Source organism: Phoca vitulina, unplaced genomic scaffold, assembly GCF_004348235.1.
Source record: "Phoca vitulina isolate PV1807 unplaced genomic scaffold, GSC_HSeal_1.0 scaffold19, whole genome shotgun sequence".
NCBI classification, from domain to species: domain Eukaryota; kingdom Metazoa; phylum Chordata; class Mammalia; order Carnivora; family Phocidae; genus Phoca; species Phoca vitulina.
Genome location: NW_022589722.1, coordinates 30,891,518 through 30,908,965, shown reverse-complemented (window position 1 = coordinate 30,908,965; position 17,448 = coordinate 30,891,518). Strand labels below are relative to the sequence as shown.

Genomic DNA, 17,448 nt, shown 5'->3' with positions numbered 1-17,448 from the left:
AGGGACCACATTGGGTTCTCCTTCCTGGGGCCCCGCACCCAGCACTCCTGAGCTCAAGAATGCTGCCTGGCAAGAGAGCCAGCCAGTCCTTGTGCAGAAGGAAGGCAGAGACCAGCTCACAGGTAGAAAAGGACCCTAGCCTTCTCCCTCTCTTGGCTCCCATTTCTGGGTGCTGCCTGCCCAAGATCGTGTCTCAGAGAGGCCGAGGCCCTGCTCCAAGAGCTTCAGGAAGAGCATCAACGGAGAGGGACTACCGGGCTGTGAGCCGGGCCCTCCCTCCACGCTGACCCTAGAGAGGCAGAACGACACAGTGCAACACGGGCTGTGGAGTTGGATGGATTGAAATGAAAGAGATCTGTAGAATGCCCTACTTCAGGACACACAGGAGACACGCGTAAAAGGCAGTTATCAATGTTACCACCATCAATAATAATTCAATCCTCATAATGAGTAAGGCAGGTAATATCTCATTTTATAGATGAAAAAACAGACTCTGAGAAGTGACATGTACAAGGCTGCCTTGCTAGGAAGTCAAAAAACAAATTTCAACTTTCTTTTCCCCCAAATCAAAATGTTCTCATGCTGAAGGGAAGAGTATGCAGATGCTGGAAGCAGACAATCAGGGGAAGGCTCACACAGTAAACCCCAGAGCCCATCTGCTCCCAGGGACCCAGAAGTTCTCTACTTGGCTGACAGGACTCATCTCTGTGCCTAACCCTCCAGGACTCGGGGGTCCTGGGCATCATCCCATCACTGGACAGACTTTGCATCCCCCGAGATGCCAGAAATGAAAAGCCAGAGAGGTAGACAGAAGTGAAGGTGTCCAGCAGCCAACCAGGACGAAGTCCCTAGAGGCTGGGTTTTCAGAACCATGGTGGGGTTGCAGACAAGTGGCCTTCAGCCTACAAAGCGCAGTGACAAGGAATGAAAACCCCCAGTGTAGAATGAGGTTCCCCCATCAGAGGCTGCCACTTCGTGAAAACTCTGTCCACTAGTTTAATGAGGCTTGTGGTTTGTCCAGAGATTGGGGGGGGGGGGCGGGCCACTACAACATGTAGGTGCTGGGTCCACACACACACTGCTAGTGTGCTACCAGAACCCTGAGTCAAGAAATAACATTAATATGGAAACTGGTAAAAGGTAGGATGTGTGGACCCTCTAGGGCCGTAGGAGACGGAAGCAAAGGCAAACTGTTCTGTGAGAACAAGTCTACAACCCAGGGACCAGGAAAACCCCTGGGAGTAAACCACAGGGAGGGAGGGAGAGTGAAGGAGAGAGGGAGAGACAGAGACAGAGAGATAGAGAGATAGAGAGAGGGAGGGAGAGAGACAGACAGAGACAGAGAGACAGACAGAAGGAGGGAGGGAGAGAGGGGAGAGGAACTGGGGTGGGGGGTGACAAATGAGAAAACATACCTCAAGGGCTAGAAATAATACAACAGTCTGAAAGAGAACAGAAGTATGGCAAAAGACAAAATACACAGAGAGAATGCAAGGAAGGAACATGTGGCTATGAAAGAGAACCAACATCATCCTCAGAGATGAAAGATACTTTAATGAATTTACTAGGACAGTGGAGTTCAGAGCCCATCGGCCAGGCACACAAAGCCCCATCGCCTGCCCTGCCCCTCTGCACCCCGCCTCCCACCCTCAGGTCCAGTCAAGGCCAGCATGCAGCAGGGGGATCCTCACACCCACTCATAAGGCCAACCTTTCCCTCCACCCGCCGCCCTGCTCCTTGAGGCTCTTCTGGAAGCTCCAAGGTGAGCCATTTCCACCAAGCATTTACAACACTTCTACTACCACTCTGAATTACACACACCACTCTGTTGGAACGATCCGTTTTTACACCTGTCTCCCCCTTTACACTGTGCATTCCCTGGGAGGAAGCACAAGGCCAAATCCGTTTCTGCATTCCCCATGTCTAGAGTCCTGGCTGATACACAGCATATGGCAGATACATATTTGTTGAGCTGAACTAAAAGCTCTTGCCACTACGCCAAATAGCATATTCCTTCATACTTGGACTCAAAATTATTCCTGACTTTACTCTTCAGTGCAACAAAGCAGCAGATCTAAATTCAAACTAAAATCCACAGCTTGAGACTAAATATCATTCTTGGTCCATTTGAATGTAATGGGTATGAAATTAAATTCTATCAGAACAAGATAAGCAATAGGCTTTTAAGAGGCTAGGGGAAGCAGTCCGACTGTGCCTTCAAGCCCTGATGAAAACAAGCCCATTATAGGGACATGGCTTTGATCCTTTTAATTTTCAGTTGCTGCCAGGGGGGAAAAAAAAGAAAGAAAAAAAAAACACGAAATATGCTAAAGATCAAAACTGTTTCAGATGTGTGACAGACAGCGCCACTTTATTCTTTTAAAAAATGAGAGAACTCTCCACTATTTGAAATAAGAGCACTTTTCTCATTTAACCAAAGAAATAAAGCCTGGGGAGATATAAAGAAATTTCACAACGTCAAGAGCACTCAGAGTTTCCCTAGGTTGGGATACGTAATAGAAAGCATAGACACTCGGCAGAGGCTCATGTACCTCATGAGCCGCACCACCTGATGACACAGGGTAAATTCAAATTCCCATTCCTTTGATGAGGGGAAAAAATGTGCAGCACATTGGAAGAATATTTTCTTCTTCATATTTTCTTCTCTCCCTCCCTCTCTCTCACACACCACCTACCGACTCCATCCAGGCTATTAATTATTTGTTAGCAATATTATCCAGATCTTATGCCAACGTTTTACTTATTAAAATCTTTCAATTAAAAATGTAACTGAAACTGTAACTGTTAAAACCCCGGGACCTTGGCCAAGGAGGGGCTGCGATGTTGTCCCACCAGGCACGCAGAAGAAAGAAAAACGTCAGTTACTAATGAACTACGGAGATTCTTGTCTTATCAGGACCTCTGGCCATGCACCCCTTTCCTTTTTTAACAGCGCTTTCTTGCTATTATTAAAGTAATTCACATTCACTGTCAAGACTACAAAAAGTATACAGGAAACAGAAACCCGTCATTAATTTACCACCCAGAGAGAGGAGCTACTAATGTAGGATATTCGTTCAGGGTCACTCTGTCGCATGCGTGTGCATTTGTGCACCTTAAATCCACGTACGACGTAGACGCACATGAAAGTAGGGCTTGTTACATACAGTCCCATGTTGTCCTGTTCCTTTAGTCCTGCTGACCACGTCATCCTGAGTGCTATCAAGAGAATAGATGCTCTCTGAAAACATGATTTTTATTGGATGTGTATCATATTACTATAATTTAAACATTTCCAATTGATGGAAAAGTAGGTTGTTCCTATTATAATATAATAATACTGAAATAAGCGTAAGTATAAATAGAGCTGACCGTGACTAAAAGCTTAGCATGTGTCTCAAGTGGATCATCTAATTTACCCCTCACAACCCCCCCTTTGCCCTGAGTCCTATGAGGACTCCATTTTTGGTTGAGTAAACTGAGTCACAGAGAGGATACATAATTAGCTCGAGGTCAGCCTCCTACTGTCTGGCAGAACCCAGGTACAAGCTGGTTCAAGGCTGAGTTCCACACTTAGGAATAGTCAAATCTGTGATAATCTTCATTACCAATCTTCATTACCTCTACTCCATAAAATATCCTTGGTTATTCTGAAAAACCGACGAACGACTATTCCAGATTCCCACGATTCCAGCTGTAGCATTTTATTCCTTCGTCGACACAACTTGATTCTGGGGGGAGCTCAGTTTCTTTCACAGTTAACCAATTACTCCCGGTTCACTGATAAAACAAGCTCTGCCTCCTCTCTGGTTGGTGGGCTCCCCTTGTCACAGGCCAACTCTCACTTCTCAGGGGTCTGCTTCCAAAGCACATGTTCTCTTCCACTAATATATACACTCCATACACTGTTGACTATTTTAGCTGTAAAGTAGATTTTAATATTGCTAAGACAATTCCCCAATTAGTTTCATGTTTTTTTTGTCAAAATTTTGGGTTTTTTTCCCTTCAGTGGGATTTTACTGGTCTAGCAATAAACAGATAAATGAGTTTAAAGACAACAGCTTTATAATATCCCACTTTTCCATCAAGGAACCAGATACTTCTCTCAGTTTATGTGGCTGGTTTTCCTTCACCTAAAGTCTCAGGTATTTCTTGTTACGGATACTGTGAAATAATTGTCTTTACTGTTAAATACAAATCCGTTTAAAATCCCTGTTGTCTATAAACTGATCACAGGGCACAGTAAAGGAAATGGAGTGGCAGTTGAGAAAACTGGATTCCAGGCTTTCATAAAGTGCTGAGTCACCACGGACAAATACTTGCCCAATATCTTCCCTTTTGGTATGGAGGCTATGGGTAAACGGTGCTTCTCAGAATACGCACATCCCAGAAATGCAGTTCTCTACACTAACCTCCAGGGAGCACTTCAGAGGTCAAAGACAGTTCACAAGAACCACGGAACGTGAGCACTGTCCTGAAGGACTCTGCCACAAGCGCCCCCCTGCGCTGCTCGACAAAAGGTGCCGACTCTAAGGATTCACACAGAGCTGGCCAAAGATCCCAAATGACAGACCTCAAGAAATCCAGAGATGTCCCCCTCTGCGGAGTGCGGAAACACTGGCGTCCCAGTCTTGAGAGTTTGGTCCTGGACTGGGAATTCAGGTTGCTATCACTCCCAGCAAGGAACTTAGCTCCTCCGGGCTTTGATTAGCCAGTGTAACGGGGTACGCGTCCATGACGCCGCACACCAGGGGTTACACCGGGTGCCTGCTGCCTTCGAAGAGCTCACAGCCTGGTGAGGAACTGAGAGGTAGAGGTGGCATCATCCGCAGGGGCCCGGGGCCTAGTTTGTGCGCAAGAGTCAAGTAACAGAGAACAGCAGATCATTACCTTTTATTTACATATTTACTGTGGTTCTTCCTTTTAAATAATTTACCTCTTTTCTGCAAAAGAACAAGCTGATCACTCTATGATGAGACACAAAAAGGGGTTTTGGGTCTTTAAAAAGAAAAAATTTACAGCTGCACCAAGCTAAGCCATGATATGTGTCCTCTAGATAGGAATGTTAATTTCACCTACTGTAACAGGAACTGTAGGTTCAGGAAACTAATGGTGACAGCTTGATTTATGAATTTTGACATATTTCTTGAACTGGGATTACATTACAAAGAAGAGGAATTTTAAGCAAGCCAGATCTTGCCTATACATTCAATCTTCAAATCAATAAACTGGGATTCTGTGCAACTTGTTTCTAACCGAGGAAAACACACAGGCTCACCGAGACAGGCCACAGGCCCGTCATTTGAAAGTTCCTTAACATGCTCTCAGAAGTGAGCTAGAACGGATTCGGGGATCCACACAGAAAACACCTGGGCTCTTTACAAGACAGTAACAAAAGACAAATTCAATGCAGAGAGCATGCGTGGTCAAACTGACAAGGAAAAAAAGGATTCTGGTCCCGAAGAAAGTTCTCATATTTGCTTCACTTTACTTCCTCCAAAAAGTCCCATCTATTAAGAAAAGTGATGAACACAGAGTACAGAATGTGAGGATTACTTTGTAATTTGTAAATACCTGCGAAATGCTGTCTACAAACTTCTACTTCAATACACGCTCTGGGAGACACTGGCGTGAACCAGAGCCACCCAGAACGGAGGTTGAGAGGCCACACACACGCCATCAGACACGTCACATACGTGATCACACTTCCTCCTGCCAGCCCCACCAGCAGGTGTCAGTCTCCATTTTATACACGCAGGAGCTGAGACTCGGAGAGGTGAAATCATCTGCCCAAGCTCACACAGCTGAGCCGGTAAAACCACGAGGCAGACCTGGGGTATCTAACATGAGGCCCCGTCTGGGTTCCCTGTACTACTCGAAGCTTCCTGTATGCGCATCACCCATATTTGTGGAGCTGAATGTGACAAACAGCACAAAGACCGAGGCGCCGTTGATGGGCGAGCCCACTGCTGGGATGTTTTCAGCAGCCTCCCTGGAATTCCCCAAGTAGTCAGGCATTGAGGTACACTATGGAAGATTCATGTAAAAGGGGAAAAGTATGTCCCTGGCAGAGAGTGCAGATTACGCCATTATCAACCAGGAAGAGCAGACTCATGAAAGACTAATCATCAAGGGAGAAGCGAGGAACCCCTGGTCGGGGCGGGGAGGGGAGATGGATGGAGTGGGGGGGTGGGGAGGACTACGAACTAGGCTGGCTAAGGTAAAGTGAGTGACGCCCAAATCAAACTGAGCATGATTTGCCAAGGGTCACTTTATATGTGTGTATTACACTGGAGCTGTAACAACACACATATCCGGAAACATGCTGGAACCCAGAGCCAGTACTGTATTTACAAGTCAAGGATAAAGCAGGGCATTAAGAGTAGCAGGTACAGGCTAGAGAGGAGAGTGTGGGCGGAAAGCCTTTCTGCGGTGATCTGAGAAGGTTCTGCAGAGAAGGCACCTTCTGACCTTGAGTACCAAAGGCCAAGCTAAGGTCATCCAGGGAAAGGACACTGCAGGCTGGGAAGTGCACACAGCACTAGCTAGCACGGGCCAAGCGTGCAGACGCTGGTCTTGCGTGAGAACAGAGAGCCTAGGGCCCACTTTACAGCAGCGCAAAGGAAATCCCACCCTGGCCACGCATTCATTTCTCTGCACAACCATCAATTACCCGGGGAGCTGACGACTCAGCCAGTATGGGCGCAGCAGAAACAAGTACGAACCCTCACGCAGAGCAACCACCTGAATAAAATGATGAGGCAACAGCAATCGATCACTGAAGCTTCATGATTTCATGGGCAGATACGCTACTTGAGAACACGTCAAATAGAATCATTAAAAAAAAGGGTTTAATAGTTAGCCCGCTCTTGACACCTCACATCTAGATGTGAAAACCTGAGGGCATCCATCCCCCTCCCCAAAAAAGGAGCTAAAAAATGATCATGTTATGAATACTTAACAATTGTAAATTTAGTTGAAACTTTATTTACGGTTAACAAAAAAAATATACTCAGATCTACAAAGCCTATTTGGGATTAAAAACATACCGTCTAACTCCTTGCAAGTTTTACACTAAGTAGACGTTCTTATGGTCTAAAATATAGATATGGGTAAGTCAAATAAAAATAAGACAACTTACAGTAAGTTAGAGTATATTCAAATATATTGTAAACATAAAAAAGACTTTTAAAAATAATTACAGAACCCAAAATTTAGAGGAACATTGCTTTTCATTTGGAAAGTTATTTTCTTTCTACTACATGTCTCTGTCTGCAAATATAGTAAGGAAATTTTATTTTATTTTATTTTTTTTAAGATTTTATTTATTTATTTGACAGAGAGACACAGCAAGAAAAGGAACACAAGCAGGGGGAGTGGGAGAGGGACAAGCAGGCTTCCCGCTGAGTGCGGCTCAATCCCAGTACCCTGAGATCACGACCTGAGCCGAAGGCAGACGCTTAACAACTGAGCCACCCAGGCGCCCCAGTAAGGAAATTTTATAGTAAAATATACACTCCTTGAAGACAAGGATCATGTCTTACTTGCTTTATAGTTCCAGAACCTAAAACTGTGCTCAGTATGTAATGGACACTGGACAAATATTTTAAAAATAAATTCTCACACAAGAAAAATTTACCAAATGCCTACTACGTGGGAGGCACAATTTAGATGTCGGGGATAATGGGCAAAACATTTTAATGAAAAATATATCAGAGATTTTTCATGTATATAAATGAAACCTACCTTCATAATAGGTAATTCTGAGCTGGAATTCAGAATTGGCCAGTTTCTGGTCTTCTCATGCTCAACTTTTCTGTACACTATAGACTTATTTTTAAAATGAAGTCACGGCTGTAATGAAAGCTTGCTATGTGCATATGTTTGAACACATGGGAGCAAACGTATGTGTGAATGCTGGGAATCTTTTCTATCAGGGAGGAGGAGAAGGAAAAGAAGAAACTGAGCAGCATTTCCACAAACTTTTGGCAGAATGGACTGAATAATCCAAACTGTGGATGGCCCAACTTATTAGTCAATAGAATTTCTTGGGGGGCGGGGGGATGAAGGTAGACAAACTAGTTCATTTGCCTATCCACTTTGAAAAAAAAATGCAATCAGCTTTTATGGAAAAAAACAGCAACCATGTTTGGGTTTTCGTCTCATCAAGAATTCACTTAAAGCATTTCTGACAATAGTGAAGGAAAGAAGAACGGGGAAGAAAAAAAGCACACCATGCATTCCTTACGCTAACAAAGAGGAAGCCAAAGAATGCTTTCTTCGTGTTTACAGCATTAATACCCATGTGCTTCTTACAATAGAAACCAAAACAGAATCTCCATTTCAGGTCCACAAAGGTTTAAAAGTAAACTAATCAGTACAGAGTAGCAAGGAAATACTATGTTTTGTCAAGCACAAAAAACAAGGTAAGAATAGAAGTCACCAAGTGTTTGGGAAGAGCTCCCTACTATGACCTGGGAAAGGGAAGTCCAGCGACTCCTTTACAATCCAAGAAACACTACGACTCATCACGTGCGCAGACTTAAGAGTTCAAGATCCACGGGAGGACTGGGGAAATAATTTCCCGAGGCAGATTCTTCATCTGAGGCCAGACACATCTGACTCCCTTAAATACAGCCCAAAGACACAAACGCAAAAGGGGGTTATCGCCCTTCCTATCACGATGGTGCAGTCCGGCCCCCGTCCCTGCTTAGAGGGGCCTGCTGGCACAGCCTGCCCAGAGGACCACACCTGCTCCTCTCTGACGGGCCTACTATGGTGACTGTGTCTCCCCCAGGCAGGCAGCTCAGTGGTTCCCATTGAATAAACGCTAACAGAACTAAATCACAGTCTCTCTGAGCGTTAGACCGGTCTCCTCATTTAGAAAATGATAATGGGGGCGCCTGGGTGGCTCAGTCGTTAAGCATCTGCCTTCAGCTCAGGTCATGGTCCCAGGGTCCTGGGATCGAGCCCCGCATTAGGCTCCCTGCTCCGCGGGAAGCCTGCTTCTCCCTCTCCCTCTCCCTCTGCTTGTGTTCCTTCTCTCTCTCTCTGTCAAATAAATAAAAATTAAAAAAAAAAAAAAAGAAAGAAAATGACGATGGCTTTTCAGCCTTTTCCACAGAGGTGTCCTAAGACTCCAACAAACTAACACGGATGAGAAGACCTTTGTAACAGGGAAAGGGCCACCCAACTGTAAGGGGCGCCATCCAGTAGGTGGGCACCACGTTCGATGCAATGACTGAAGGGACACAGACAAGCACAGAGATCCAGCTGGGCTGAAATGGCTTCTGATCAAACCTCAGAGCAACTGGTAGTGCACAAAGATCTAGGACAATCATTAGTCAATCGTCTTGGGATCCTAGTTCAAAGAAGCAAGGACAGTCCCTAGGTGCTCCTAGAGTGAAAGCTTCACAGGAAGAGATACCGGTCTGTCTTCTCCATCAACAGACCCCCAGAGCTGGGAACATGCACATCTGATGAATGGATGAGTCAGAGACAGAGATGTGAGTACCCAGGAGTGCCAGACTCGAACCCAGAGCGGGCAGAAGGGGCCTAGCTAGCCTCGCAGAAATGGATACACAAGCCTCTAGCATCTTCGGTGGGGAGTCCATCAGGAAGTCTATTGACTTCCTCTTCCTCCAAAGCCCTGGAAAGCTCCTAAATGAGGCACCGCGGTCCAGGGAAGAGAGCACAGGCCCAGGAGCTCAGTCAGACAAATCTAAATTCTACTCTGGACAATGCAACTCACCCACCTGACAGCCTCTCCTAAATGTGGTTAGCAGAACCTGCTTCCCAGGGCTGATACAAAGATCCAAGTTGAGAATACATGTTAAGTCACTATGCACAACCCTGTGACATAGTAAACACGAAACAGGTCATCAGACCCTCCTTCCAGGTGAAGGAGGAACTAAATCCCGTTAGAGGATACAAAATCCCCCTAACTCAAATCTTTAGTCTCAGAGCAGAGAAAGCCAAATTTCCCTTTGGGCCCAAATTTGGGTAGAAGTGGGATAGTCATCTGGACAACACAATAAGAATTAATAGCCTGGTGAAAAAGACCTGCTACATTATCATCCATTTCTCTAAAATCGTAACTAAAGTCATCTTTAGAGCACGTGACCTCTATTCTTTGAGGCAACAATGGGCAAGGTCAAGGTCTGTCACACCCAGCTAGAATCAGGATTTGGCGACAAGAATCCAGAAACATGCAGAGTAAGACTGTGACGTTGTGGCAGATTCTTCGGAAGGAGAAACAAATCCCAGAAGTCATGCTTTCAGGGAAGGCATTTTGTTGGCATAGGTAAGAAAGTAGGAGAAACAGAGGCATTCTTATACTCAAAGAATGAACTTCTTCATACCTTCGAGAATGTTTGCTCAGAAATCAGCAGTGCTATTAGCAATTGCACACGTGAAGAAACACAGCCCGACTTCCTGTGAGCCCCAGTGACCTCTCCACAGCAGCACCTGGGCACGCTCCATATTTACTTATGGTGCAATCTGATCCTGACTTCGGTGAGTTATTTCATAAGCCTTTTAAGGGTTACTACATTTTGTTCCTATAAGAGGCCAATCCAAATTAGCAACAAAAGAATAGTTAAACACAAGAAAAACCACCTCTTTTGTGCTCCTCAAGAAAGGCAGTCTTGGTCACTAAAAAGGCAAAGTGTGTTTTATTCTCTATCAACTTTCTCTTACAAAAATCGGTCCAGTAATTTTCCAGGGTGGGGAGGGGATTAGTAGTCTTCCACTCACACCTGTTTGAAAATGAGGAGTCGTCGAAATGGTATACACATGAGAGCAAGTTATCTGGCATTTGGTTCTGGGCCATGTCCTGTAGAAAGTATGCTAACTATCAAATGCTACACAACATACTATTCCTCCAAAACTTAGCCATCTAAAGATGACCATTTTATTTTCGATCTTTTCTCTGCTCTTCCAACTGGATGATTCCTACTGTCCTATCTCCAAGCTCACTGACTCTTTACTCTGTCATCTCTATTAAGTTGTCAAGCTCATTCAGTAAAATTTTTAAATTTTATTTTGGATACTATATTTTTCAATTCTAGATGTTCCATTTGGTTCTCTTTTTGGTGTCTATTTCTCTGCTGACTATCTTTTCATTCATTAGAAGCATATTTTCCTTTACATCCTTGGGCATAGTTAGAGTCGCTTTCAAATCTTTGTCTGCTAAACCCAACATCTGTGTCATTGTAGTCTCTGCTGATTATCTTTTTTCTCTTGGAGAATGGGTCATATTTTCTTGTGCTTAAAGTAAGCTTGAATTCTATCCTGGACATTGTGAATACTATGCTATGGAAACTCTGGATTCTATTATATTCTTCTAAAGAATGTTGATATTTTTATTTTAGCAGGCAATTATCTTGGTTGGAGTTACACTGCCAAATCTGGTGTGGCAGCTCAAAACTCAGTACAATTCTTTTATCCGTAGCTTAGCTGCTTGAATCCTGCCCTACATGTGTGATTCAGGCATCGCATGGATTCAGACAGCTGATACACAGAATTTGGGGCTTGCTTTCTCCTTCCCAGGAGTCCCTCCTTCACTTTCCAATGGCTGTGCTTCCTCCAAACTGTCCATTTAATCTTTAAGATGAAAGGAGTGCAGATTTTCTTTTAGAGTTTTAAGTGTCCTACAGAGCACACGCTGCACCGCTCCCTTCTTCCAAGGGGCAATTCAATTCCAAAATCGCCTGTTTGTGTCAAATCTGATTATTTTCACATGGCTGTCTTTTGTCCAGAGTTTGTAATTATTATTTGCAGGAGGTTCAGTCCTACAGCAGCTTACAGGACCATTAACAGAAGCAGAACCCACACCACTTATTTTTTCCCCAATTTTGGATTATTCCTCATAATCTTGTGGGTCACAAATTCAGAAAGGGCTCTGTCAGGCAAGCTGTCCCTCATTCACGTGGCATCAGCTGTGCAACTAGGAAACCGAGCTTGGAACTAAGGAAGCGCGCAACTACCTAGAAAACTTCCAAGATGGTCTCCTGCCCACATGTCCGCTGCCTTGGTATTCCCTGACGCCTCTCTCTCTCTCTCTCTTCATTACATCTCACCCTCCAGGGCTTCTCTCCATGCAGACTGAGCAAATCACGGCATAGTGATCTCAGGGGATCTGCACATCTGACATGGTTAACCAGCTTTGACACGGCTAAAAATGGAATCTGCCAGATCAGTCAAGGGCTCGATCAGAAATGATACAAGATCACTCCCACCACATGTGATTATTCAAAGCAGTCACAGAGATTTTTCGTCATCCAGACTGAAGAAAATGGAGAAACAAATGCTAATCCTTGATGGGAGAATGGCAAAGTCATATTGCAGGCGTGTTTCTGCAGCCATCTTGGAAAAACAGAATCTGCCACATACATATTTGATATCTGATGAAGCAAAACAAATGCCACCCAAAGAAAAACTCTAGGAAAATATAGGCAGGCTAGTTCGATGTTAAGCATGTGGTCCAATTCTGCCATCTTTTTTATCACCTTCTCATGTTATCAATATAGTGACCTCTAAGCTATTCAGCACAAAAGAGGTTTCCAATGGCAGTCTATTGAGTTTCTAAAGATTTAATACTTAAATACTGTATCAATTTCAAAACAGAAGAAATGCTTACGATGCTATCATCCATAAATGTAGGTCAAGATTAAAGTTCTCTTTGTTTTTTATTAAGATAATGGTCCATAATAACTATTTATTAAATGTCTATCATGTGTTTGAAAATTTCTAGGCACTTCAAATACCTGTTTTTATTGATTGTTCTCTACATGATGTAAGATATGCACTGGCTTAGATAAGCATTGACAATTTATGAGAAAGGAGACTGGCTCAAACACATTAAGGACAAATACAATGCAAAATTACAAAAATACAAATCCTGATATAAACAAACGTGACCTAGGACGCGTACCTGTGGGAATATGCGCACACATGTATTATTTCAAGCTACCTTCTAAACACTCAAACTATCACTCCAAGAACTGTATATATTCTAAATTCTAAATATCATATTCTAAATGAAGCCATATATATATGAAACATGCCGAGAAACAATCTTACCTTGTCTTGGTTGTCTTTATTCTTGTAACACAGATTTCCGATCAGACGAATGAGATGAGACTTAAAGCCCTCAGCCATATTTGAGATGTTGCCCTCTGCTCTTATGCAGCCACCGCTACTGAAGATGTTTGCGGTGTCATTGCCAGCTACACGAATCAGTCGTAAAAGGTCTACAACGAAAACACCTAAGTTTTATTTTCCCTAAGAAAATTTTCAGTATTTTGTACTGACTTTCCATATACAAATCTAACTTACATTAATGGACTAAAATAAAATAAAGGTAGATAGAGCACCTTTAATGATTAGAAAACTCTTCTTTTGCTTGAAATTTTTTCACAACTCTGGTTTTGGGGAGATAAGCCATAATGATTATCCCAACCTGGACTTTCTATTTATCCACAAAGAAAAGTTAGCTAAAAATTTTCTGCCATCTTTCTTTCTTTTTTTTTTTTTTAAAGATTTATTTATTTATTTGAGAGAGAGAGTATGTGTATGCACATGCATGTGCGTGAACGAGGGGAGGGGCAGAGGGGAAGCAGACTTCCCACTGAGCCACAGAGCCTGACACGGGAGCTCGATCCCCCAGCCGGGAGATCATGACCTGAGCCGAAACCAAGAGCCGGACACCTAACCGACTGAGCCACTCAGGCACCTTCTGCAATCTTTCTTATAAAGAGGTTTCCAATCCCAAATTCTTTATGAAGGAACTCATGTGACAACTACAGTCAGCTACATCTAAAATACAATCAATACTTATTCTGTAATGAGCTGTATGACAAAAACCAAGAAGTAGGTTGATTTTTTTTTCTCACTGTCCGGATAATCGGAAGGCAACATGTACTCTCCATAAATCTAGTCTGGCTATATTCAAAAGAGGAAAAATTATTATGCTCTATGAAATGCCTCTAGACAGCATATGAAAATAGATCATCTTCCAGAAGCTGTACTTAAGTGTTTCCACGTTATCCCATTTAACACCCTTAACAAATCTATTAAAGGCAAGTATTGGGGCGCCTGGGTGGCTCAGTGGTTAAGCGTCTGCCTTCGGCTCAGGTCATGATCCCAGGGTCCTGGGATCAAGTCCTACATCGGGCTCCTTGTTCAGCGGGGAGTCTGCTTCTCCCTCTGCCTGCCACTCCCCCTGCTTGCGTGCTCTCTGACAAATAAATAAATAAAATCTTAAAAAAAAAAAAAAAAGCAAGTATCACTTTCTCAATTTTATAATGAAGAAATCAAGCTCAGAGAAGTCAGTAATTTGGCAGAGTTGGGATGACAACCCATGTCTGCCCTGGATCCAAACACACACGTTTTTCTAAAAAGATTCTGTTTCCTAGGTTTGTGGTTATTTTAATTACCACTAAAAGCACTGCACTCAAAATAAAACACTCACATGAGATTCTAAACATCTTCTGTAGCTCATTGCTGACTCATCTACCCACCTCGATACAAATTCATCTTTCTTAGCATATGCATCTCCACAGTAAGTATAATCCTTTTTTAAAGGAAAAAAATAGCAAACAGTGAATAACAACACCCTAAGTATGGCTAACCACAAGGAACAGGTTCTACTTGAATTATTTTGCAAATAACTTTTTAGCAAGGATGGTATTCCAACCGATGGTTAAGAATCAAAGACATAATCACTATGTGTAAGGCACTATTCTTTGTGCCCTATAAAAGTAATAGGGAAAAATATACTTAACAAATTTGGAAAACGAATATAAAAATCCCCATCATCATTGCTGAAACTACCCCCATCACCAAACCGCCCCCATCTTCACAAACCTCCCACCACGTGGCCACAACACTACCAAGGACACATCCATGATGTACACCCTGCGTAACAGCCAGTAGTACTCTCATCTGCTGGTCAGGCAGCCGGAGGGAAACAGCAGGTCAGTGGCAGAAGCCAGAGCTCGTACAAAAACACAGTGATTCTTTCCAAGAAAAAAAAATATTAAAAAAAAATCTCAAAAATAGAGCAATACAATGAAAATTAAGGATCTGTGTTTGGACTTACACTTCAGCGTGACAAGCCAAAGATTCCTTAATTACAAATAATAGCATGTGGGATAATTCACTCACCAATCACTCTTTCCAGCAAGCCAGGAAAAACCTGCAGATAGCTGAGCAGATCAGTATTAGCGGTCATTTCACACAAGACATCAAGAAGCCGAACTGTGGCCAACGCCTCCTAAAAAAAGAAAACATGACTTTTAAGTCAAGCTAAATAATTTGCAACTGTTATAAATAATGGTAAGAGAATGGAATACTATGAAAAATATTAAAGAGTTGGTGATGGTAAAGTCAGCATCTAAAGAGAGAAAACAAAACGACCAAGAACAAAACAGATATTAAATCTGTATGTGAACAATCATTTTCACTAACAGCAACATCTGCCATCAAGAACGCGAGATTATGTGTCATTATGTGTCTTCCTGGAGCGAAGAGTCAGAAAAGTTCTTATTCAAGCAAAAATACCTTCCAACAGTGGAATAAATGTTCAAAATTACTAGCTACGTACATAACATTTATGCAAACACTTTCTTTTTATAAAGCATTCCCAGCAAGCAAGTTCTACTTTAAAGATACAACTATCCCATGAAATACATAAATTTCTTGTCCACAGGAATCCTATAAAATACTGTGGCTGAAAGAACTCTGGCTGCAAGAACATGCATTATTTCTCAGTAAATATAAACCTTTATGCAGTATCTTGCAAGGCTGGAAAAGATAACATTATTTGGAAATGTTAGTTCACATAACTACTCAAGAATTGATTATCAAATGGACCAAATGAACAAAAAACCACCAGCTACCAACTATATGGTATTAGGTAATCTGAATAAAATGGTAAAATCCAATTTTGTACAGATTTTGGCCCTCATTTTTAAAGTGCACATTATTTGGCAAAATGCGGTAAATGCTATAAATTTAGGTCATAAAGAGAACATTCTTCAAAAGAAAAATAAACGACTTCTTTTTGTTAATTCTAAACATGTACTTACTAAACATGTTCTTCAGTTAGGAGATTTAAAGGTAATATTCTAATCTACCATTCTGAAATCTCAAAAGAAACCACAAGAAACAACATTTACTTTTTAAAAAATTTTTATTATTCATTCATTTATTTATTTGTTTGTTTATTTATTTAGAAGGAGAGAGAGAGAGAATCCCAAGCAAACTCTGCACTGAGTGCAGAGCCCGACACAGGGCTTGATCCCATGACCCAGAAGTCATGACTTGAGCCGAAATCAAGAGTTGGATGCTCAACTGACTGCACCACTCAGGTGCCCCACAACACACATTTTTAATGCCTTGTATCTTTAATTTTACTCTAGCTTTCACTTGCTCGTTAACAAGTTAGGGGAGATATCTAGATGAGAAGGTTGAAATCAGAGCCAAATTCAAAAGACTCTTGAGCAAACCCGTGGGCGTCGTGCGTCAGCACCCTCTTCTGTGAATGGGCAGTTGCCCAGATTGTCATCTGCAGATGCCATTCCCCCTTCAAGAAGTGGCTGACTGGTTGTAGATCTGGGGCAGAACACGTGACACATGATCCTGAACACAGAAAACAAGCTGTGAGACACAATCAGGATCATGTCGGAAGGAATCAGAAGCAACCTGAGAAGGCTCTCACTGGCCAGCAATGGCACATTAGAAAACTAGGGGGGGCGCACCTAGGTGGCTCAGATGGTTAAGCGTCTGCCTTCTGCTCAGGTCATACCCCCCACATCGGGCTCCTGGCTCAGCGAGGAGCCTGCTTCTCCCTCTCCCTCTCCCTCTTTCCCTGCTCATGCTCTCTCTCTCTCTCTGTATCTCTGTGTCTCAAATGAATAAATAAAATCTTAAAAAAAAAAAAAGAAAACTAGGGAGAATTACAGTAAAATGGGTTGAAAATAAATCAAGTATCTGGGGGCGCCTGGGTGGCTAGGTCAGTTAAGTGTCCAACTCTTGGTTTTGGTTCAGGTCATGATCTCAGGGTCCTGGGATCAAGCCCCTCGTCAGGCTCCATGGTCAGCAGAGAGTCTGCTTCCTCTCTCACTCTCACTCTCTTGCTCTTGCTCCTTCTCTAAATAAATAAATCTTTAAAAAATAGGAGAGAGAAAGAAATCAGGTGGTTTTAAAACTATGACATCACAATAGTGATGAAATCAAAATGGAACAACTCACTGTGGATGTCACAAAACCAATTCATTACTTTGAATATTGGTAATCAAAATGTACCTTGTATAACCTAACAGTTGATTAGGAGATGTTTCTAAATGATAAGAGTCAAAATACCACCATTTCGGAACCCCCAAAGAATGAACGGACCCAGGTAACAATCATTTACAACGGCTAACATCACAAAAGAGACAACCA

General features: G+C 42.7%; 1 protein-coding gene across 1 annotated transcript in view; it reads right to left on the bottom strand.

The window, feature by feature from the left end:
* Positions 1–17,448, bottom strand: part of ATXN10 (ataxin 10) — a 163,632-nt gene that overhangs the window by 74,796 nt on the left and 71,388 nt on the right. The window contains exons 8-9 of the mRNA XM_032416715.1: positions 15,169–15,277; positions 13,084–13,253 (exon numbers count right to left, since the gene is read on the bottom strand). Of these exons, the coding sequence (XP_032272606.1) occupies positions 13,084–13,253; positions 15,169–15,277 (279 nt within the window). The remainder of the gene's footprint in view (positions 1–13,083; positions 13,254–15,168; positions 15,278–17,448) is intronic.